Genomic DNA, 23,444 nt, shown 5'->3' with positions numbered 1-23,444 from the left:
TTTCTATCTCCACACTTCCATATATAATATAACATGCTAGGGGGAATTCTGCGTGTGTAAAAATTGACTATGTGACAAACAGCTCGGGAAATTAAAGCTGTAGTACAATAGGACACAGTGTTTATCAGTTTGCAAAACAGATCATCATGTTCTGTGAGTTTAACAAGGCTAAGATGTTTGCAGTCAGGCGGAGAGCCCTGGGGATCATGCTTCAGGACAGCAGGGCCGATTCTTACTTGTGGGAACGTGGTGGGAGAGTCTTCTTGCTTGGACCGGGATAGCAGACTAAAAGACACAAAGAGGGAAACAAACAAAAGAGATCAAAAGTCAGATCGTTGGAAATATATGGCCGATCATTCAGTTTGGCACCTTGGAGGGTAGAAACACTTATCAAAGACAGACCTGTAGAGGAAATGATCTTATTGGTCAATTTGAATCTATGAGGGCGGGGCCACGGATGGGAGTCATATTCAAGTTAACTTATTAGGTTTGTTTGATATAGGCTGCAGCTTGCCTCAAAGTAAACCAAAGAAGCAAACTGCAGCAGAGAGGAGCCTGCAGTCGGAGCTCAGAGTTGGGTTGACCTGAGACGTGAAGGCGAGAGTAGTAGTAGAAATCCCACCGTTTAGACGAACATGATTAACAGCGCTCTAAGCTATCAGGATACATTTAAGTGTGACACCATTTCCTGACTGAGTACTAAATGTAAAAGCTGTATAAACAGGGCGGCCAATTCTCACGCATTGAGCGAAAGAGTCACGCAATTGACACAAATCTCACACACCCACACCACACAATCCGTTTTTGTCCAAAATAAATATATAAAAATAAAGTGAAGGCACAGCAGGCCGTGTGGTCTACGAAATGAGATGGAATGTTTTTCGGAGGACTCCCTGTTTGCGTCACCTGACACCCGCTGGTCCATAGCACTGTCGTTTAGCAACCTGGACAGCTGCAGTTACCTAATCTACAGAAGATGAGTGCAATGGCATATATATATATATATATATATATATATATATATATATATATATATATATATATATATATATATATATATATATATATATTGTCAGGTATTTATAAAATCTTTATGAATACCGGAAAATCTTTCTTCTTATAGTTGATAAATATATTTTCGCTGTCTGTTATATGATGTTTAATAAAGTGTCAGGGACAACTGCAGGGAGAAAAGGACCCTCGTTGATACAATAAATGTAAGGGAACAGTGTACAAATGAAAGTTTATATCCCCCCACCCCACCTCCCAAAAAAAAAATCTCACTCCAAGCTGAACCCAAGCAGCCCTGGCATAAACCAAACGCTGCAAATACAAAACACTGCAAGAAGCTCAAAACACTTAGGAAACCAGGGGACACTGAAAAGTGACGCACACAGCTGGGACCAGGAGGATTATAAAGTTGGCCAGCTGTCACTGATGTTGGAAACTTAGCTAAAATGTTTTATGGGCTGATGTTAACAATGTGATCACATGACTCCATCTGATATTACTGCACATCTGCTGCAAGCTAATGTAGCTAACCTAATCATTTCAGATATACTGACAACACTAACAGTTATGAGAGACTCACTCTCCCAACCAGTGACGTGCGGTGAGGGGAGGCAGGTGAGGCCGTGCCTCACCTGCCTCCCCTCACTGTCATCATGAAAAGTAAAATGAAGAAATACATTTAATGATCATATTTATCCAGTTGTTTGAATTATAAAGTTATTTTCCTTTTAATTTCACCAGTTTTACATTATTTTGATCCAAAATCGCTGAATTTTCATATTCACGTTCAAACACTGAGAACGGCTGCTCGGTGAGGCACCAACCTGCTGACATGCTATACAGGGAGACTGTAACTGCTGTCTGTCTGTATGTCGCTATTAAAATGTTCAAACACTCTGGCTATATTAACTAATTTCCATACTTTAGCTGGTGTATATAATATACAGTGTTTTTTGTCAACTGTATGTCTGTAACGTGTCTCTTGTGCTGAGCAAAACCGCTGCGAAGAGAGACTAGGTGAGGCACGCAGTTCTCCTGCCTCATGGCAGTGGGTGCTAGTGAGTCCAGTGATTCTTCGTGCGCTGCAGAATAAGTGACAGCGAGCTAAAATTTACAGTTAAGTCAAGTGCAGTCGTTTGCTTATTTTTTCGTCTCGCCTGACCCTACTTTTAGAATGCTTCATTTATAAATAAAGGTAATATCGCAATAACGTTTTTAATTATATGTGCTTTATTGAGTGATACAGTTTTTTGTGTGAAGACTGCTGATTTGGGATTTTAAACATAACACCATTAACTGCTGCCATTCAAATAATGAATAAGATGCTCTAAGGTTCAAATCTGATTGTGATGACGTCAGTGCCTCACCAGCCATGAACTTCACCGCACGTCACTGCTCCCAACATAAAACAGTGTGAGTCACTTTTTAGTGTCTCCTGGTTTCTGCTTGTTGTGAGCTTCTTGCAGCATTTGGTTTCTGCTGCTCTCTTTGTAAAAGTTGCACGTTTCCTCAAGTTGGACAATGTTTTCCTAATGCTACATGTGTTGTCAAGTTGGTGCAGATGTCTCTACATTTTCATGGGTTTTAGCACATTTGTGTTTTATATTTGCATCGTTTCTGAAGCTGCAGCGTGATTCTCCTGATGGAGGTGTTTTGGGCCTTTGTTACACATTTGCACCTGTCAGCCACCGTACTCAGTTATCTTAGGGCATGACGGATAAAAAAAAGGTAGACTCAGACAAACATTGTCACCACTGAGTTTCTCACAAAGCAAATATGTGAATAAATACAAATGTGGGTAAACTTTCCAAAATCTTTGAAATACTCAGAATAGCTGAATGAACACACATTCATTCCTTATAATGAGTTTAACAATATGTGCTTGATTAATTGAAATGTTAAAGTGTGTCAATCCTGTGATTATGTATTTTGTTCTCTTGTGTAAAATGTAAGGAATTATTAATTGAGAGAGAGAGTGAGAGTAGCTGTAAGTTAATCAGGCAATTCAGCTTTGGCAGCGATGTAACTTTAACCTCTGAGAGCTACTCTGCAGCTGCTGGGTGAGCCAGTGTTGACAGATACACCCGGCAGGGAGCAGGACTTCATCTGTCTAGGAAGGACACTAAAGTCACAGGAGGAGTACAAGGAGGTAAGAAGGTAGATCCTTGGCTACCCCTTAATCAAGTGTCAGTTATGAAGCAGACCTCATCAGGACTCACTTAAAGGGTGGTTTCCCCACTGACATAGAGAGTGAGAATGAATGATTCACTGCTAAAGAATGTGAAGAAGTAATTAAGTGTAAGTAAGTAGTATTAAACATTCAGATGCTGACACTTCCAGACATGAACATCCAACAGGACCTTGAGTGGTCCCTGGCCTTCAGATAGAGTCAGAGACACCGCCACTAAAGAAGAGTCAGCTGCTGCTGCTTAAATGAGGACTTTATAGATACTGACTGTGCCAATTGTCCTCTGATGAACAGAGCTTCAGCTGATGGACCCGGTGATGTGGACGAATGATTCACTGCTAAAGAATGTGAAGAAGTAATTAAGTGTAAGTAAGTAGTATTAAACATTCAGATGCTGACACTTCCAGACATGAACATCCAACAGGACCTTGAGTGGTCCCTGGCCTTCAGATAGAGTCAGAGACACCGCCACTAAAGAAGAGTCAGCTGCTGCTGCTTAAATGAGGACTTTATAGATACTGACTGTGCCAATTGTCCTCTGATGAACAGAGCTTCAGCTGATGGACCCGGTGATGTGGACGATGACAAGAAAAGAAAGAAGAAGCTGTTCCACTGCACAGTTATCCATGTCCCATATTTCAAGATTCAAAGGTTTTACTGTGCTACAGTGTAGTTAGGCAATACCATTCTCAAGCGTAAGGCATCAACAATGGGACATAAATACTATATATATAAGAAATACGAATAAATGATAGTGCAAGCAGAACAGAAATAAAATAAAATAGTGAAGAGAATGTGTGTGACCACTGTGCAGGTAAATGTAATAAACTATACAGATGCCAAATAGAATAAGATGAGCCAAAAACAGAATGTAAGGTTAAATACTGTGCAGCAATAACATACTGCTTATTGTAGAGATAAATAAATATGTTGAATGCCAGCAGATGGATGCTAAAGGTTACAAAGGCATTTAAGAGCTCAATTGTTTGGCAGAGTTTAAACCTTGAAAGAACGATTTCATTTGTTCTATTCTAGAACAAATATAATATTTACATACATTTAGACTCAGACTTAAGATAATGAGTCTCTATCATATGTTTCATGTCTGGACTTATGGTAAATAATATTTTAAAGGTCCCCGATTATGCAGAAGGCACTTTTTGATGTCTTTTATACATAAATATGGGGGTACAAACGAGCTGATCCAGATTTGCTATCCTTATGACGTAATAAGGGAAATGTGGGCTGGCTTTACATTGAACTCCTGGCAACATCCCCCCCACGTGAAACGTCCCAACCTATCGTCCCCCATATACAGTGGGGCAAAAAAGTATTTAGTCAGCCACCAATTGTGCAAGTTCTCCCATTTAAAAAGATGAGAGAGGCCTGTAATTTTTATCATAGGTACACTTCAACTATGAGAGACAAAATGAGAAAAAAAAATCCAGGAAATCACATTGTAGGATTGTTAAAGAATTTATTGGTAAATTCCTCGGTAAAATAAGTATTTGGTCACCTACAAACAAGCAAGATTTCTGGCTCTCACAGACCTGTAAGTTCTTCTTTAAGAGGCTCCTCTGTCCTCCACTCGTTACCTGTATTAATGGCACCTTTTTGAACTCGTTATCAGTATAAAAGACACCTGTCCACAACCTCAAACAGTCATACTCCTAACTCCACTATGGCCAAGACCAAAGAGCTGTCAAAGGAGACCAGAGACAAAATTGTAGACCTGCACCAGGCTGGGAAAACTGAATCTGCAATAGGTAAGCAGCTTGGTGTGAAGAAATCAACTGTGGGAGCAATTATTAGAAACTGGAAGACATACAAGACCACTGCTAATCCCCCTCGATCTGGGGCTCCACGCAAGATCTCACCCCGTGGGGTCAAAATGATCACAAGAACGGTGAGCAAAAATCCCAGAACCACACGGGGGGACCTAGTGAATGACCTGCAGAGAGCTGGGACCAAAGTAACAGAGGCTACCATCAGTAACACACTACGCCGCCAGGGACTTAAATCCTGCAGTTCCAGACGTGTCCCCCTGCTTAAGCCAGTACATGTCCAGGCCCGTCTGAAGTTTGCTAGAGGGCATTTGGATGATCCAGAAGAGGATTGGGAGAATGTCATATGGTCAGATGAAACCAAAATAGAACTTTTTGGTAAAAACTCAACTCGTCGTGTTTGGAGGAGAAAGAATGCAGAGTTGCATCCAAAGAACACCATGCCTACTGTGAAGCATGGGGGTGGAGACATCAGGCTTTGGGGCTGTTTTTCTGCAAAGGGACCAGGACGACTGATCCGTGTAAAGGAAAGAATGAATGGGGCCATGTATCGTGAGATTTTGAGTGAAAACCTCCTTCCATCAGCAAGGGCACTGAAGATGAAGCGTGGCTGGGTCTTTCAGCATGACAATGATCCCAAACACACCGCCAGGGCAACAAAGGAGTGGCTTCGTAAGAAGCATTTCAAGGTCCTGGAGTGGCCTAGCCAGTCTCCAGATCTCAACCCCATAGAAAATCTTTGGAGGGAGTTGAAAGTCCGTGTTGCCCAGCAACAGCCCCAACACATCACTGCTTTAGAGGAGATCTGCATGGAGGAATGGGCCAAAATACCAGCAACAGTGTGTGGAAACCTTGTGAAGACGTACAGAAAACGTTTGACCTCTGTCATTGCCAACAAAGGTATACAACAAAGTATTGAGATGAACTTTTGTTATTGACCAAATACTTATTTTCCACAATAATTTGAAATTAATTCATTAAAAATCCTACAATGTGATTTCCTGGATTTTTTTTTCTCATTCTGTCTCTCATAGTTGAGGTATACCTATGATGAAAATTACAGGCCTCTCTCATCTTTTTAAATGGGAGAACTTGCACAATTGGTGGCTGACTAAATACTTTTTTGCCCCACTGTACAGTCTGCGAGGTGAATCCCCTCTGTTTCTGAATTAATATGGTCTGTGGTTGAATTATCAAGCATCGCTTGTTCTGTAGATATGGCCCTAAAATATATTGTTCAGATATAGCATAATAAGAGACCTTTAAGTTAGCAACTCTATGTGAATCTGTGGTTTTGACGACACTTTCCCATGTTGGATCTCAGTCCTGTACATTCTTGTTCTGGCTCATCTCAAACAAGCCTATAGTGTTGACCAGTAGGACTAAAGCTGCCTGTAGATCAGCTCTGCTTCCAAAAACAACTCCCTTATGCATCTTATACATGAAAACAATGATTTTAAAAAGCTGCATTCAAATAAAAGATATGTATTTACCCGTTTTCTTTTATCCACGGGCATGCCGGCAGCGTTCAGGGCAGCGATCCTGTTCTCTATGTATGAGACCTTGGGAGAGAAGAGACGGTTCACACTTTCTGTCTCATCAGACAAACCCAACATGCCAGCTGAGCTTTTCTCAGCCTCAGGTTGCTCCTTACCTCACTCTGAGCACTCTGCACGTTGGCAGCTGCCTGGGCTACCTTGTCCTCCAGCTCAACCAGTAAGGCCGCGGAGCCTCTAAAGCCCGCCTTGGACCCATTCTCTATGAGGGGGGTCTACAAGAGAAATGTGAGGAAATAATAAAATAATAAATAGTGGTATTAGTAGCTGTGGGGGTGGTGGGACATGGTATGCATTCATCAAAGAAACCTGGAACATGGTGGAACACTGACATGTTTTTAAGCATCTCAAGATTAGCAATATCTCAGTCATTATCAACGCAGATATGGAGGTGAGGAGATCTGGAATCAGTGTTAAAGCTGGAGCACATTAATGACAATGACACTGTGGCAGATGTTGCCTCACACATGAAGCCTAAAAAGTTCAACTTTCAGGAATAAAAGCAACCAATGGTCTTCAGGGTCCACGGGGCCCATAGAACAATGGCACTGGAGACATTTGCCTGCTAAAACAGCTAACTTAAATGATGCTAAAATAATGAAATATTTTAGTTCTTCTAGACTTCAGTAACATCAGACCAAACTGATCAAATACTCATGTTGAATTGTGTGATATTGCAAAGGATTATTTTTGTCAAAAAACATCATAAGTAGCTTTACATGTGTTTGTTTTTCCTTGCTGATCTATAGAAACTGTGTTTTTGGACCCAATGGCATCACATGCCGCACCCTGAGTCTGTAATTACACACCTTAACCACTCTCTCAACATGGCTTTCTTTCTGGAGACTTGGTTTTAGTGTCAACACCCCAACAAAAGATCTGGCAGATTGCAAGGCAGTCATCTTGACTCTGTTTAGGATGGATGATTTAAGGAGCAATAGTCCACCTTGAGCACTGATTTCAGATCTCTGTATCACCTATATATCTGGGATATAGTCCAGATCAGCCATGTTTGAAAGGGTGATTCAGACCTGTAGACCCTTTCACATATAGAATCTTTCTACATGTGTCCCAGTATTTTTCCTGTTGCAATGTACTTTAATGACATGAGCTGACAGGAAGTAGTAATGGACCCAAGCAACACATTTACGTTGGAACAGCATATAACCTCCTCTCTAGCAACTGCACAGCTTTAGGTAAAACAAGGGAACATATCTGAGTATGTTCAAAGGAAAAACATCCTCCCTAAACATCATATCCTGTTGGATAGTTGTCATCCATAGCTCACTGTACTCAATTAAAGCAGGATAAGCCATTTGGTCTGACAATAAGCAGAGCACAAGGGCTGCTGGGAAATCAGAGGTTCAGCTGACCTTTGGCCCCTTCAGTCACTCTGGAAAAGCTTCACAAGCCTGGGCCTTATCAGGTTCAGACTTCAGAGGAGGTTTCCTGCTTGTTAAAGCTCGAGTTATGTGATACTTTAAATCCTTAAGAGAGGCCGTGCAGGTTGAACTTTACTGCAGTAAAATGATACAGAGAATCATTACTCAGTAGAGATCTGTAGCTGTGTGACCTCGAAGGGAAAGAGACGCCAGTTAAAACAGTTCAGGCAACTTAGCACATGGACTAAGAATGAGGTATTTTTCTAATCCAATCTATGTTTCAGAAAATCTGGGAATAATGGTTGTAAAGGAAAAATAAACACTCAGTGAGTGACTGCATTTATTACTCCAGAATGTGCTTAGAGTGGATTCCTGCAAACAGAATGGAATTTCATGAGCCAGGCTGTTTTCTTACATTACAGAATATTCAAAAGTCCACATGTGCACTGCATTAGGTGTCTGACGAAGATGGCATTATGTGTACATAATGTTCTTTGCTGATGTTATGCTGTTTTTACTCTGCCACAGATATTTGTACCGTCTGAGAGTCGCTGAGCTGAGGCTGCTCCTCCTCCAGTCTGCAGAGGATGATACTGCTTCTGGACGGGGGTCTGGTAGGTATTCTGGTGGGCTTGGCGTCCACGTCGTGGCTCCTCCATGCTGGGATCTCCTGGGAGGAAAGTGGTCTGCTGGGCTCGTCCTCGTCGGAGGTCAGGCTGTGGTCGCTGATGTTGTCCGTCATCTGGTGCAGCTTCTGCCTCAGCTGCTGCTCCTCCAGGTCCACGTCCTCACACTGAGGGAGAGGAGAGGTGCTGTTGGGGGTCTGAGGAGCCTCACTCGTCTGTCGCAACAGAGCAGGGAAACAAGTGAGAGAAACATCTATACCAGGGGTGTCAAACATAGGGCCTGCGGAGCAAATCCTGCCCACCAGAGAGTCCAATCCGGCCCGCAGGATGACTTTCAAAGTGTTAAATGACAGAACTGCAATTTGCAAAACCTTTCAACACTTTTCTGTATTTTCTTTTGTATAAATATTATACATGTACAAGGCAGGGGGATAACTGAACTTCCTTAATAGTTCCCACTAGTTTGTATGGTGTGCCAGGATTACTACACATGTGGAAAAGAATGTAAAATAATGCCTAGATCTGGACAAGTTGTTTTGGTCATGAATAAAACACTAAATTATATAAACTACAAAACAATATATTGTTCAGTTCCAGATACCACTGACTAAATGTTTTGTGCCTTTGTAGACACTGTGATGTGATGTGTAAATGATAAACTGAGCCATAAAATTGTTGAAATTACACTTATTTTTCTAAAGAAATGTCAGGTTGTTCATAATGGTTTGTAAAAGGGTAGTTAATTTAAGGTGAACATTTTCGGAATGTACTTTTTTTTGCAAAAAAACCAAGGGAATTATTTGGAGTTATAGTTATTTATACCTTATTATGTTATGGTCTGGTCTGGTCTGGTCTGGTCTGGCCCACTTGAGATCAGATGGGCTGTAAATGGCCCCTGAACTAAAACAAGTCTCACTCCTCTGATCTATGCCTTTTCCTAAAGTTTATGTTCATACTGTATGTGTTTTATTTTGATTTAAAATACGCTGCTTGATTCAAAGCCTTCAATGTGTGTCTTAGTGGTTAACCACTAGTGCAGTCAAACTGAACTAAAAACATGGCCCTCATGTAGAGTTATCCCTAATTCAACCAACCTCAGGGCAAGCATTACTTAGCGAGCTAGCTACAGATTCTAAAATCTGCTATCAAGAGTTATTATTTCAGCCCAAGTTTTTTGAAGTGTGATGTAACGTACAACCAAACACTGAACAAAGTCTTTATGGGATCAAAATGTAACCATTATATTTGGACACACGGTGAATAACCATCATTTAGAAAATGAACAGTATGTTGTCTTGAAGAAGACTTTTAATGCATTTTCTACATCACAAACTTCCTGTATTTTGTGGTTACATTCAGACTTATATTTGCAACCTCTAAAAATCCTGCTAACGGCCGTTGGAGAGAAAGCAGGTTTAAAGCTGATACAATTATAGGTCATTTTCTAAAAGGAGAACTCTGCTTTTGTTAACCTTTTGTTTTTGTTTTTACAACAGTTGCTATCATTTTCAAATTGGTAAAAGCCACTGTCATCACAAAAAACTGCATATGGCCGACTGAGAAAAACAGTTGAGTAGACCAGCTGTGTTGCCATGCCACTGACAAGGCTGTGAGCGGAAACAGGAGTCGGAGTATAGGAGAAGTACCTTTATAATATGGTCTATTGATGTATGAACGCATGAGAACACTCTACACTATCAGATGGACACTCACACGGACGTGTTGCGTGCAGTCTCTCTGAGAACACCAGCTCCATGTGCTATATGCAAATTGATTAAAGCTATGCTTTACCACAAGTGAGAACAAACGTATCAGTCGATTCAATTTAGCATTAGAAGCAATATAGCAGGAGAGCTTCGGTTCAGTTTGAGCTTACAGTTTGCTGTTTTTGTGGGCTTGCTCACTCTCTGATTACATAGGTGGGGATTTCCGAGCCCACCTGTAGAATTGAAAACAGACATGAGTAGTGAATGATGAGAGAAGGATGCAAAGTGTGCCCCTCTTCATTATCAGAAGGCCTAGCAATTAGAGTTTTGCCTCTTTTGTTTGATTTACTTTGATTATTGTAAAGGCATGTTTTCTTTGGTAACTGTGTGAAAAGTTTGTTATTTTATTTTGGGTAAAGCATATCACAATATCATCAGACCATCAGAGGCCAAGAAAGTCATCAGAAATGTGAATAAAACAAATCTAGATGAAGGAACACGTGTTAGAAATGGATGTCTAAGGCGTCTAGAGGCTTGAAGGAAAACAATGCAAGGAACCCATGACACTGACTATAGATGAGTATCCCATACAACCCAACTTCAACAACATGAACCCATCCCTTTAAAGATACAAAAACCAAAAATCATTTCACGTAGCTCTTCACTTTTATGCTAACAGCAGGAACAACACATTACCGAGCAGAATAAGATGTACCCCGCCCTAACATGTCTGCATTTTTGAATAATAGCTGTACACCAAAGGTCTGGAGACCAATATGATGATAATCATGCAGATATTTAATGGACTTACCTCATCATATGCTGAGGTGACCTTCTGCTCTAGGTGGTTTAAGAGGTTCTCAATGGCTGACACACGTCTGTTAAGGTCAGTGATCTGCAGAGACAGATGATAAAGAGAAGATATGATGAAGAAGGAACTTTAGCAGGATTTCAGAAGCATGGACCAATTATTTTATCAATGAATGTAAATTGGACAACTTCAGAAAAGTTAACACACATGTATTAATAGTTCCTTCAAAACAAGATTTTATAGCTAACATGATACTGTTGAACAGACAGAACATCATCATTGCTGTGATCTGAGCCAAACACCACTAATCTAATTTCACTGTAATTCAAAGAGTCCGCTCTAAAATTACTCTGGAGAAGCAGTTTTAGTTTGTTTTTTTTCTGAGGCGTGAAAGGTTTTTGTCTGGAAAAAAATGGAAAGCTTATAGCTTTAGCTAAAAGAAAAACTTTAAAAAGACAACATATGGATTTTTTTGTTGAGTTCATGTAGGAGTATAACTCAATACATGAATGTTATTCCAATTAGAACATGGAGTATTGGCTCACTTCAGCCTCTTGAAATGGGTATTAAAACAATGAACAACTTTTCTCCCAGCCACAAGTCATAAACAAAGGAGAATAAACAAGAAATTAATCAGCAGGTTTGTAAGGAAAATAAAAACATGTTTACTTGGATAATGGGTCGATGCAATAATACTTCCCCCTATTGGGTCCCTGGGTTCAGAAAGTCGAACAGACACTCATAAGACACATTTTCAAAGTGAGCTCTCAGACAACAACTCAGACTGTGTTGAAATCCTGCCTCCTGTCCTCAGACATAAACCATGGCCCTAATTCTAACCCTGTCCACCGGTAACATAATCATGAGGATCTATTTGAAGCGGCGCTCCCTGTGTAGACACAAGTGTATTGTTCCATGAGGCGCTTCTCACTCAAACCTCTAGTGTCTCTACTTTAAAGAGTCCTCTCCTGCTGATGTTCAGGTGTATATCAGTATGTAGTGTCTCTACTTTAAAGAGTCCTCTCCTGCTGATGTTCAGGTGTATATCAGTATGTAGCGTCTCTACTTTAAAGAGTCCTCTCCTGCTGATGTTCAGGTGTATATCAGTATGTAGTGTCTCTACTTTAAAGAGTCCTCTCCTGCTGATGTTCAGGTGTATATCAGTATGTAATGTCTCTACTTTAAAGAGTCCTCTCCTGCTGATGTTCAGGTGTATATCAGTATGTAGCGTCTCTACTTTAAAGAGTCCTCTCCTGCTGATGTTCAGGTGTTTATCAGTATGTAGTGTCTCTACTTTAAAGAGTCCTCTCCTGCTGATGTTCAGGTGTATATCAGTATGTAGTGTCTCTACTTTAAAGAGTCCTCTCCTGCTGATGTTCAGGTGTATATCAGTATGTAGTGTCTCTACTTTAAAGAGTCCTCTCCTGCTGATGTTCAGGTGTATATCAGTATGTAGTGTCTCTACTTTAAAGAGTCCTCTCCTGCTGATGTTCAGGTGTATATCAGTATATAGTGTCTCTACTTTAAAGAGTCCTCTCCCGCTGATATTCAGGTGTATATCAGTATGTAGTGTCTCTACTTTAAAGAGTCCTCTCCTGCTGATGTTCAGGTGTATATCAGTATGTAGTGTCTCTACTTTAAAGAGTCCTCTCCCGCTGATATTCAGGTGTATATCAGTATGTAGTGTCTCTACTTTAAAGAGTCCTCTTCTGCTGATGTTCAGGTGTATATCAGTATGTAGTGTCTCTACTTTAAAGAGTCCTCTCCTGCTGATGTTCAGGTGTGTATCAGTATGTAGTGTCTCTACTTTAAAGAGTCCTCTCCTGCTGATGTTCAGGTGTATATCAGTATGTAGTGTCTCTACTTTAAAGAGTCCTCTCCTGCTGATGTTCAGGTGTATATCAGTATGTAGTGTCTCTACTTTAAAGAGTCCTCTCCTGCTGATGTTCAGGTGTATATCAGTATGTAGTGTCTCTACTTTAAAGAGTCCTCTCCTGCTGATGTTCAGGTGTATATCAGTATGTAGTGTCTCTACTTTAAAGAGTCCTCTCCTGCTGATGTTCAGGTGTATATCAGTATGTAGTGACTGGGACATGTCTCCATGCTTTAATGTTCAAAAAGCTCTTTATTTTTCTCATACTGCCTGTGCTTCAGCGCCTCTTTTCACCCTCTGTCTGAAACCAGAGCCCAGTCCGCTCTGATTGGTCAGCTCTTTAGCCTATCACTTAAAGTGGGTTGTAGCTCTAGCCAATAAAAGTTATCCTTACATAGCCAATTAACACTGTGGGTATAAAGGTTGGAACCAATGTTTATGGATAGAGGTTGCGCCGGAAGGCCAAACTGTTTCCTCTCACCTCTCCTTTACATCCTGTACACGAATATGTGCCAGAGTAGGTGGGACAACAGAACCATAATTAAATATGCAGATGACTCAGATGATCTTACTGCATAATCTGCCCTGTCGGGAGGTAGGGGTGGGTGTGACTGGTCTTAGGGTTTTTTTGTTTTATTATCTCTTTTTGTATTTTATTTTACTTATTTGTTTGTATACATTCTTACTCTTTTGTCATAATATTGTTATGTGACCTTTTTTTCTAATTTTATTTTACAGCACCTGCATTTGCACTGTATATTTCTCTTCTGTAACGTGTTATGTGTGAAAAAATCCAATAAACAAATTGCTAAAAAAAAAAAAAAGGAAAGTACTCCTGAGGTCAACTCTTTACCTGGATAAAAGACACCTGTTCACAGTCAATAAATCTGATTACAACCTCTCCACCGAGGGCCAGACCAGACACAGGTCTTGTGATCATGGCGGAACTAATGTCTAAGGACATCAGGGACAAGAGTGTAGACCAGCACAAGACTGGAATAGAAGACAAGACCACCAGCAAGCAGCTTGGTGAGAGAGAGACAACTGGTTTGATTATTAGAAGATGGAAGAAGCACAAAATGACCATCAATCGCCCTCGATCTGCGGCTCCACCATCTAAGATGATGAGAAAGGTGAGGGGTCAGCCAATAACTACACAGGAGGGACGTGTTAATGATCTGAAGGCAGCTGGGACCACAGTCACCAAGAAAACTATTGCTAACACACTGCGCCGTAGTGGATTAAAATCCTGCAGCGCCCGCAAGGTCCCCTGCTCAAGAAGGCACATGTACAGGCCGTCTGAAGTTTGCCAGTGAACCTCTGAATGATTCAGAGAAGGCTTATGAGAAGGTGATGAGGTCAGATGAGACCAACATCAAGATCTCAGGCATCAACTCGACATGTCGTGTTTGGAGGAAGAGACATGCTGACTATTACCTGAAGAACACCATCCCCAGCATCAAGCATGGAGGTGGAAACATTATGCTTTGGGGGGGTTTCTCTGCTAAGGGGACAGGGCGATTCACCGCATCGAGGGGAGGATGGAGGGGGCCATGTATCGTAGAATATTGGCTGATAACCTCCTTCCCCTAAGGCATGTTTTGCAAGGGGATCAAATACTTATTTCCCCCAATTAAATGCATATTCATTAATTAATTTTTTTAATGTACATTTCTGGATTTTTTATATTCTGTCTCTCACTGTGAAAATAAACCTACCATAAAAAACACAGACTGTTCAGTTCTTTGTAAGTGGGTAAACTGAATAAATTGGTCGGGGATCAAATACTTATTTCCTCCCCTGTATCTGCTGAGACGCCTGTGAGACGACCTAAAATGACTGTATCCTATAGGCCTCCTGCAGGTCTTCATAATCAGAATTAGCTTTATTTCCACATAGATTCATACACACTTTTGATTTCCTTTGGTGTTGGGTTGAGATCTGGATCTGGAGAATAAAGCCTTCAGTGGGCCTTCTGGCTCTGCATTAAAGTCTTCAGTTGTTGTGTTTCCTTGCTCGTTTATTCAGAATTTCCTATAAATTGTCATTTTTCTGTATAATGAACATGTAACTACTTCTTGACGCATCAAGATGTCTTTATACAAATATAATTAAAGGGGATTTGTGACCAGACTTTAAGCTTTGCTTGGCCGCTTGAATTGTTTTCAAATCAGAATCAAATGGAAGGAAAGCGACAGCTGTACGCAGGAAGACCAGCCGGTGTCTGAGCAGCCGGTGTCTCAGCAGCCGACGGGAACTGTCACGGCTGCATCTGATGTCTGACAGACACATGTTTGGACTGTTTGATTCCTGCTCTTTCCTGTTTGTGTCTTCCAGCTGTGTGACAAATCTGCCATGACACCAGACATCAAAGGTGGCAATCAGCACAGGGCCGTGTGGTCTGATAACAGCGGCCCTCCTGCTGTCATGGCTGCCATCACCACTCCTTTGTTTTAGTTTTCAAAGAACGGCTTTTGATTCGGAAAGACAGTGTTACACCCTCAAAATTAACGGTGGACAAGGTTTTCAGTCCTGTTACCTAAGTAAAAGTACTAATAATCATTGTTAAACTACCCAAATACAAAGTTTGTATAAAGTACTGTACTACAAACCCTACTTAAGTAAAAGGGTAAAGTATGTAGGTAAGTATTGATAGCAAAATGTACTTACGTGTTTTCTGCTGAATTCATGTGAATGTATTTTGCTGCTGTAGATGTTTAAGGTTGTGCTCCTTTAATTCCTTTATATACGGTTGAGTAGTTAGTGTGCAGCAGTGCACCACATTCTATAAGATCTTACATGCTTCCAGCTGTGTCCTGTGAGAACCAGGTATCTATACACGTCAACCTGTCAGGAGGTTCTGAGTAAAGCCGATGTTTTCAGCTTTGTGACGGTGTATTCGCTGATCTAAGGCCTTTTAAAGTATCTCACGTGTTTACTTCAATATACAGTTCTTCTTGAGGGAATGTATTTAGTTAGATCCCAGTACTAATAAGTAAACATGATGCTCCACAGTGTGTCTGTGGGGCGCATGAGGACAGGCAGACGAGAGTCTGTTTTCTATCTGCCCCCCATCATCACGTGTCCTGATGCTTTCCAGACACTTATTGTACATCACATAAAAAGATACTGATGTAAGGTATGTGACCTCCCCCTCCCCCTCCCATCACTCAATGTATCAGTCTGAGGAACTCATGTCTGTGAGTGTCTGTAAAGCGATATGTGCAGCTAGAAAGACTTGAAGTAGCAAAATGAAGTTTTTATTCTTTTTTATCTTTACTCAAAAATATGCGTCCAAACCACAATTAATATTTGTCCTTTTCTTAAAGCCCAAGCACGGCAGGTTTAACTTTATGTTCTGTTATGTATCTTACCTTGCGCTTTATGCTAATTTAAATAAAGAATGTCCCTCTAACACAGCATGGTGACGTGACCTCATGCACATCATGTGGTCGTATTTTGCTAGATGCAATTCTCCCATTGTTTTTCCCCTCAATATATCTGGTAAGCGAACATCTAATAAAAATACATAATAGATAGTCAACATGACATGACATGCCAACATTTTAATGGCTTTTAGTGCCTCTTGGTCTAAGATGCTTTTTTAGAGGCTTTTAAAATGTTCCAAGAAAAAATAAAACAATTGAAGCCATATGGATTGTTAAATCATCAGTCAAATTAATTGATAGCAGACATAATATCTGTGCATTGATAGGACGGGGTTGTGTGAGGAGGTTGGACACTGTGATGAATACATATCACATTTCTCATAAAGTTATGATTCTCCTGCAGACCTGTAGGCGGGTCCAACACTTTCTCCGGAGTTTGTCTCAGTTGTCACAATCCCCCCCCCCCCCGGCTATTCTGTTTCAAATCTCAGTTGGATTAGAGTTAGCACCTTTGCTCAACGCATAGCATGGTGGCCACACATCAAATATACTGGATATGTTTTACTGGTGGGGATGTAGACTCAGAGTCTATAGAAGTGGCCCCGCCTTGAGCCCGGACCCCCTGGGTCCCAAGGCACTTCAGCCTCTGGTTTGGGTCATTCATATCATGAAGTGGACCCAATGTCATCTCCCTCCTGGACCCCCACCGTCCAAATGTACATGACCCTGAATAACCTTCAAGTCTTGTTCATACCCAGCAATCGCCCCAGTCCCCCAAACGTTTTATCATTTTCTCAGCCCCCACCATCTTACCAATCTGATCCGAATCCTCTGGCCATTCCAGAAAATACATTATTTTATGCTGTATAATATGAAATTGTGTTAATACATTCAGAGTAGGGGATACCACAGTATTCGTTTTGATCTGATGTCCAAATAATACCAGGCCAGCTACAAGTTCATGTAGTATGATGTTGGTGAGAAAAATGTTTCATGATTTACGAGCTGAATGCATCATTAAGCGGTTTTATGATTTCTTTTTCCATGAGGGCTAAACCCATATTAATGAGTATTTCATATGAATCATATTAAAGACCTGTGGTGGAGGGTTTGGTGTGTTCAGGCTCTCCTGGGAGGTGTGGCTGCAGGGGCCCAGATGGGACTGGTAAAGGGGGTAGAGCTGGTCGTCCTCCTCTGAGTCTTCAGGGCCGGGCAGATAGCTGCTGCTGCCCTGGGGACCCCAAGCACTTCCACTGCCACACGAGGAGTAGCTGAGCCGGGACATCGAGCGAGATGGAATAGTTTGGTTCTCCAGGTACCCAAGGTCATCTGGAGAAAACATGAGGTCAGGAGATAAATTAGCAAAACTGTTCCACAATTCTGTCAATCTCACGGTGTGATTAGAGTATTATATCACTATCACACAATAATAGAAAAAACAATAGCCATTCTGTTCAGTCACCTTGGCCCTTGAGAACCAAGTCCTCAGGAAGTATGCCAGGCATTGAAGCAACATTTTTGCTTCATGTGCCACTGAGCAACTTTCAGAGGAATGAACTGGGCCCTGCCTGAACGCTATATCCAGTTCCCTTGATACATAAATCATGCGTATAACTCATTCTGTTAGCGCAGCTACATAAATAACCGCCAATTTTGGGCACAGTCTGTCATACTGCTGAAGAAGAAAACACATTTGGAAGGAGATTAGACTAAAACACAGAAACAGAAAAACTAAACTGAAGCAAGCTTTAATTAACTAAAGCGACAACATGGTAAGCATTAAACACAAAGAACAATCATGACATTTCCATGACTACTTCAATAAAGTAATGTAAATTAGTGAGAGAAGAGCTAAGTGTTGGAAACATTTTGAAAGTGCATTGCTTATAGTGAAGTGGAACCCTATAGGCCTAAACCAATAATAGTGCACGTGACCTGTTCATGATGAGACTCTTGACTAAATGCGTCTCATGCCTTTGAACTCATGATTGTTGAAAGCCGTCAGTGACGTGTGATGGTTTCTCCTCTTTTCACCTTGCTGTGGAGCCATCCTCAGGTCCAGACCTTTGCGTTTCTCATCCAAAATCTGGTGGAAAACAGACACCATGTCTGCCTCAGCAAGCATGGACTCCCTCTCACCCCCATCCATCATGTCCTGGGAGACTGGGGCCTGAGGAAGAGGGTGGAGAGTGGTGAGTGCTGATGTAGCACAGAGGAGAGAACGATGCTGTTCAGGGTTAGCTTAGCATCAGAGGGAGGGGGTGTGTGGAGGCTGGTGGTTGTCACATAGGTGAGTTAATAAAGTAAGACCAACGAATAAGATCATCACTAAATGACTTCCTGCTTCAAATGAATTCTAAGCTACACTAATACATATTAGATTTAAAAAAACCCAACTTATTATTTAAAAAATAATTAGGAAGTGGGCCTGTATTACGGTACAGTAAAATCATTAAAGGTGGCTAATTAATATTTTATAATCGAAATAATGTTGTTAAACAAAGATTAGAAAGTACAATGGGCTACCATAATAATAAGTGAAGCTGGTTAGGTTGTGACTCAGCATTGATTTCTGTTAGACACACATCGTTAGGGTATAAATGTAAAGAGCACATCTATCTTTACAGAGATCGAATAACTCGAATAATTAATTTGCTGGCTGTAGACTGGTGTGCTTTATGTTGGTAATGGCCAAAATCTGCTTCACAGTTTATCAGATTTATTTTTAGATAGGAAATCTGAAGACTGAAGAGCCTTCATCTTTAACTGGTTACACCGTGACTTGGTTTCATGCCACTGGTTTATCTGCTTAAATGTTGTTGAACATTGTGTTAATGAGCTGACAAGATGTCTTAGTGTCTGTGCACACACACACACACACACACACACACACACACACACACACACACACACACACACACACACACACACACACACACACACACACACACACACACACACACACACACACGTGCATATATGGATACACACACACACACACACACACACACACACACACACACACACACACACACACACACACACACACACACACACACACACACACACACACACACACACACACACACATGTGCATATATGGATACACAATAAGTGTATTGTAGCCAGATACGAGAATGAATAATGACATGGCTTAACGCTAATGTAATATTGTCTTGACACACCAGAAAAAGTTTGTCAAAGAAGGAAAACAGAAACATACTGAAGTAGAAACAGACAATAGAGCTCGGGGTCTGGCTGACAGACGTTCCGGAGCTTCTACCTGATGTGGCCGTCCTCTGGACTCGATGAAGCAGTCAAGGCCCAGTTCGAAATCAAACGGATCGACAGTAAGACGCCTTTTGACCTTTTTCATCTTTGGAGAGCAGAAAGGGAAACACCATCACCAACAGAGAGTAGAGACAACAGAGGAGAGAAAGAAGAGAACAGAGGGGGAGAGGAGAGGAAGGATCCAGAAATCACCAGGTAAATCACTTCAGAATACCCCAAATGAAGCACAAATAACCAGCATACTGTCCATTGGAGATACAAAGAACAACCAGAAGGACTATTTACACAACCAACTGTTGTCCTTCATTTATTTTTAGAGTCAAAGCCTATTCTAACCTTCTGGAGGAATCATATTCAGTTTGCTGCACGATAAAAAAAATGTCCAACCAATTTCTCATTTTCACACAGGACATACAGTAGGTGTCTCCATAAAAACAAACATACAGGAAGCACCAGTGTTTCCAGGTTACAAGCATTAATCACATCAATTGGGAATTTTAACTGGAAACGAAAGGTAATGTCTGGCAGGTAGGAGAGCTTTAATTACATCCTGCTAACATGTTTATAACAAATCATGATTTCCACGTTTTATTGAAGATTGCATGTTCACAGTAGCCTATACTATCCTTCTACAGCACCCGACTCACCCTCAAAGCACTCGGCATTGCTGGGGACCCCACCCACCCCTCCAACAGGAACAGCTTCTTCCACCAGGCGGTCAGGATGCTGAACTCTCTCCCTCCCTTCCGCTCTCCTCTCACTCTCTCCCTCCCTCCCTCCCTCTCTCGCTCTCTCTCTCTCTCTATCCTCCGTCCCTCCCTCCATCCTCTGTCTCTCTCTCCTCCCTCCCTCCCTCCCTCCCTCCCTCTCTCCCTCCCTCTCTCCTCTCGCTCCCCCCTGCTACTGAAAATGTACTTTGCACAAAGTATTATTTGCACTAAAGATCTACTTGCACTACCGTCAAACTGTGTTGATTGTGTCAAACATATGTATATATTACTTAGTTTTTTGTTCACCCCCCCTTTTTTTTCTACATCATTGTCTTTTTACGTTATATGTTCTTTTATATTTGCACTGTGGGACTGCCAGAAACGGTATTTCAATTTTCTGTATGTATAACACATGTGGAAACTTTGACAATAAAGTGGACTCTGACTTTTGACTTGACTTATTATCAGGTTATTACCCTATGAATATTACTATTAATAAAGCCAAATATTGCACCAATATCACATGTTATTCATAGAAAAGTATAAATACACTAATACTTTTACCGATGGCTATCTTTAAATGTTTCCCATTGCTACTCTTGCTTATGTCCCCTTGTTGCCCTGTCACAGTCACCCGGATAAATCCATTGTTAATTCCAAGTTATTATTACTTAAGTTATAACATGGTATATTAAAACCTCTTTATTACCAAACTATTACCAAGTTCACAAAGCTCTAAGGTAAAGTTTTAAACATGCTTTTTTTGCTCCAGCAGACAGATGGTTAAAGAGCAGAGCAGCAGTACGTGTTGTGAGTGGGTTGCTGGTGAAACAGATGCTGTTACTGATGTTATTACATGTGAAGGACACACTGGGGCTCTGTAACCTCTGACATACACTTATTTAAGAGCCATACGTGTTCATGCCCTGTGCTGGAGACAGAGGATCCACTCTACTGAAGAATCCTCAGCAGCACACTGCCACCCTGCATTGCATTGTGGGTACAATTGTCAGGAATGAGCTGTGGTGAGGGGTTACGGAAGCCAGTACATATTCGGACCAGTAGAGGGCACTATGTCTAAGTGAAAACCGAACGAGGGATGCAGGAAGCCCCTTTTTGAACATCCATCACAAGTCCAATCATACGAGATATAAACACAACCAGAAGTCACATTGGAAACACAGGCAGAGCTCTGTGGACCCAACAGAGCCCAAGAGCCCATTTTCTGTGCCCAGCAGCCGCTGCAGTGATTGGAAATAAACAAAGTTTAGCTCCCTCATTACCCAGAGCCTGTGGTCCAAACAATGCAAGTCTCGCTTTATGACCGATTCCAGTGGACCCAGGGCCCCTGTTTTACCATCTCAGATACACTGCAGGCTCTCTGTACTCTGCCCCGGCTCTTTTAAGTATGGATTACGTATGGCAGCCTGGTATTTACCCAGAATGCATCACTGCCAGTGTCAGTTGGACCATGCCTAACCTTAGTTAACACTGTCAAGGCATTCCAGTTGTTCGGGGGTGGGCTGGCCTAGTTCACATAGAAACGTCTCTGCTTCTCAGCACCAGCAGGAGCTGTCAGCGGGACAGAGGTCCGATGCAACATGCTAAAAGTACACTTCTTTGTCTGTTTTGCAAATGAGGAATGATTCTTCTAATTATATATATTAAAAAAAACCAAAAAAAAAACATTGTTTATATTTTCCTGAGGAATATTTCATTTCTAATTACTTTTAAATATAATCATATTACTATTTAGGTTATTGTATTCCCTTACCTTACATACTGAACCAAATCATACATGTGAACAAGAGTGTGATATTTAACAGATTTCACCTCAACATTACAATCACACAGCTACTGCAAGATGACAATATTTAATAGTTATGAGCATTAATTTATTCCTATCTAATTAGTTAAGACTTCACTCACCAAAAAGAGAACTCTCATCAGGACGGTGGCAAATGATCATTTCTGCACCTTGGTTTTTGTTTTGGTCGGGTTTCTTTTTCAACGTATTCACTCATCATCTGTTTCCCTCCTTATGCAAACTTTTATTTTAAGATAAGCTACTGGCTGTAGCTTCATACTTACAATATAATACAACATGAAAGCATGTTATCTATCCGTAGGCAACAGATGTGTTGCTTTAAATAGTAATTTGAAGAAAAAAGAAAATAAAAATGTTATTAATTTAGTTTTTGGAAGAAGGGGTGGGATTAAATATGTGTAAACTTCTTCCCACTCCTTTTTGGATGTATAATTAGGTAGATCATTTGTTTATATATAATTTGTAAGTCAATACTATTTTTTGTTTATCAATTTGATACTGCTTAAGTTTGTACAGTATCAAAATTCTCTTGTTTCATTTCATTATTATTATTATTTTTGTTGTTGTTGTTTTACACATTCAAAATAAATAAAATCAAAGAAAAGAATGGAGTAAAATGAGCTGTTAAATTGATATTAAAAACACGGAGAGCATGAAGCTCTGCAAGGTTTTAAATTGATACCATTCAATGTGATAGATTTTCCTACCTTTTTGCCAGATATTTAACTGAGATTAAATGAGAAGCAGGAAACAGGTTTGGTGTGGGCAACACATCAACAGAACTAAAGTCAGTCAGGTGTTTGTAGGTTTCCACATGTCAAGGTCTTGATATAAATTTGCAGAGGAGACACCAGATTATTATGTTCTGCTTTCTGAGGACACATCGAGGCTTCTTGTTGAATGATGGTTTCTGCAGGCCACAAACTCACTTACATTCAAGAACCTATAAAGAATGCCTGTTTACTAAGTGATGTCATTGAGCAAAGAAAGTTAAGCAGTAAATATTAAAGCACTGAATGATAAGAAAGTGAGTGGCGTACCCCCTTGTAGCGCGGTGATTCTGTTGCGTCCATACTGTGCTCCTCATATCCATCTGCTGATAAAGAAGACACAGTAAGCTTTAACACAGATGAATAATCATACTGCACAACAAAGTGTGCTTTCTAAAGAGAATCATGTGGGGTTCCTCCGTGCGCATCGATTCTGAGCCAACATAGAGTCACATAATGCAGAGTGAGTCCACCATCCTAAGTAAAGAATTACACTTCCTTCAACAGAACTCTGTAGTT

At 40.9% G+C, this 23,444-nt stretch overlaps 1 protein-coding gene across 5 annotated transcripts in view; it reads right to left on the bottom strand.

Annotated features, from left to right (window-relative positions):
* The window catches only part of mlphb (melanophilin b), a 64,019-nt gene that overhangs the window by 2,356 nt on the left and 38,219 nt on the right, over positions 1-23,444 (bottom strand). For 2 of the 5 annotated variants that reach the window (XM_063888718.1, XM_063888720.1), the window contains exons 6-14: positions 23,196-23,251; positions 19,610-19,702; positions 18,361-18,496; positions 17,423-17,655; positions 11,065-11,148; positions 8,460-8,762; positions 6,638-6,754; positions 6,477-6,545; positions 237-285 (exon numbers count right to left, since the gene is read on the bottom strand). In XM_063888718.1, the coding sequence (XP_063744788.1) occupies positions 237-285; positions 6,477-6,545; positions 6,638-6,754; positions 8,460-8,762; positions 11,065-11,148; positions 17,423-17,655; positions 18,361-18,496; positions 19,610-19,702; positions 23,196-23,251 (1,140 nt within the window). The remainder of the gene's footprint in view (positions 1-236; positions 286-6,476; positions 6,546-6,637; positions 6,755-8,459; positions 8,763-11,064; positions 11,149-17,422; positions 17,656-18,360; positions 18,497-19,609; positions 19,703-23,195; positions 23,252-23,444) is intronic. The other 3 variants (XM_063888719.1, XM_063888721.1, XM_063888722.1) reach the window with 3 other exon arrangements.

The sequence above is a fragment of the Eleginops maclovinus genome, chromosome 7 (assembly GCF_036324505.1).
Source record: "Eleginops maclovinus isolate JMC-PN-2008 ecotype Puerto Natales chromosome 7, JC_Emac_rtc_rv5, whole genome shotgun sequence".
NCBI lineage: Eukaryota > Metazoa > Chordata > Actinopteri > Perciformes > Eleginopidae > Eleginops > Eleginops maclovinus.
The sequence above is the reverse complement of the archived record's forward strand: the minus strand, read 5'-3'. Positions and strand labels throughout refer to the sequence as shown.